This window comes from Anarrhichthys ocellatus, unplaced genomic scaffold (assembly GCF_004355925.1).
Source record: "Anarrhichthys ocellatus isolate YVR2014 unplaced genomic scaffold, GSC_Weel_1.0 scaffold256, whole genome shotgun sequence".
NCBI lineage: Eukaryota > Metazoa > Chordata > Actinopteri > Perciformes > Anarhichadidae > Anarrhichthys > Anarrhichthys ocellatus.
In genome coordinates this window covers 13,975-14,870 of record NW_022280284.1, presented here as the reverse complement: position 1 = coordinate 14,870, position 896 = coordinate 13,975, and the positions used below count along the sequence as shown (strand labels likewise).

Here is an 896-nt window from a genome sequence, read left to right as displayed (position 1 = left end):
TTTATATATATATATAACAAATACTAATTTTTCATTTTCTTCTGATTCCACATTTAAAACAAACTATTTTTTACAGATTTTATGATAAAAACTGAACGTTGTTATGAAAAAGACAACAAAGTGAATTCTTTGAGTATTTTAGCTCCTCCTCTTCTCTTGCTCAGCTGATATCACGTGTCTAAGGTTCTAGACGTGACCTCTGACCTCACACACCTGAGTTGCTCCTCACAGAGGTGACAGGTCATGAGGCAGACAGGTGAGGACCTACCAGTTGTTTCCTGAGCAGCAGGATGTTCTCCTCCAGGAGCTTCTCCTCCTTCCGCCGCTCCTCCTGCTCCTCCTCCCGGAGCTCCAGCGCCCCCCGGACCAGCACCTCCTGCTGCTGCCGCAGGTGCTCCAGCTCCTCGAGCCCGGACACGGAGGCCTCCAGCCGCTGCCGCATCTGACGCTGCCGCTCCACCGCCTCCGCGGAGGCTGCCGCTCTGGTGGCGGACAGCGGCATGTCGTCCGTCAGACCGTCCGCTGGGACCTCAGGGTCTCTGCAGCATCAGGGTCCGGAAGAGGGTCTACAGGAACCCGGGAAGATAATCCTGGGTTACACGGACCCGGGTTAGAAAGTGGATCCAGACCCGGATCCACAGACTGGTCTCCGAAGCTCCAAGTATCAACCGGTGGTCTCACGGTCCTCCTGCGGACTCACAGGGAAATTAATCCGGTAAACCGGTCTGGGACCAGTCGGGTCCAGTCTGGGTCCAGCTCCAGGTGAATTCCAGCATGCCCCGCGGCAGCAGTGAGGAGTGAGTCCGTCACAAAGATGCAGAGAGTCGGCTCTAACTCCGTCCTCCTGCCGCTCCGTCCAGACTGACCCGCTGCTCCACAACCGTGAGGAGTCCGCT

At 55.6% G+C, this 896-nt stretch overlaps 1 protein-coding gene across 1 annotated transcript in view; it reads right to left on the bottom strand.

The window, feature by feature from the left end:
- dact1 (dishevelled-binding antagonist of beta-catenin 1) overlaps nt 1-896 on the bottom strand; it is a 9,463-nt gene extending 8,567 nt beyond the window's left edge. The window contains exon 1 of the mRNA XM_031879389.1: nt 269-896. Within this exon, the coding sequence (XP_031735249.1) occupies nt 269-502 (234 nt within the window). The 5' untranslated portion in view covers nt 503-896. The remainder of the gene's footprint in view (nt 1-268) is intronic.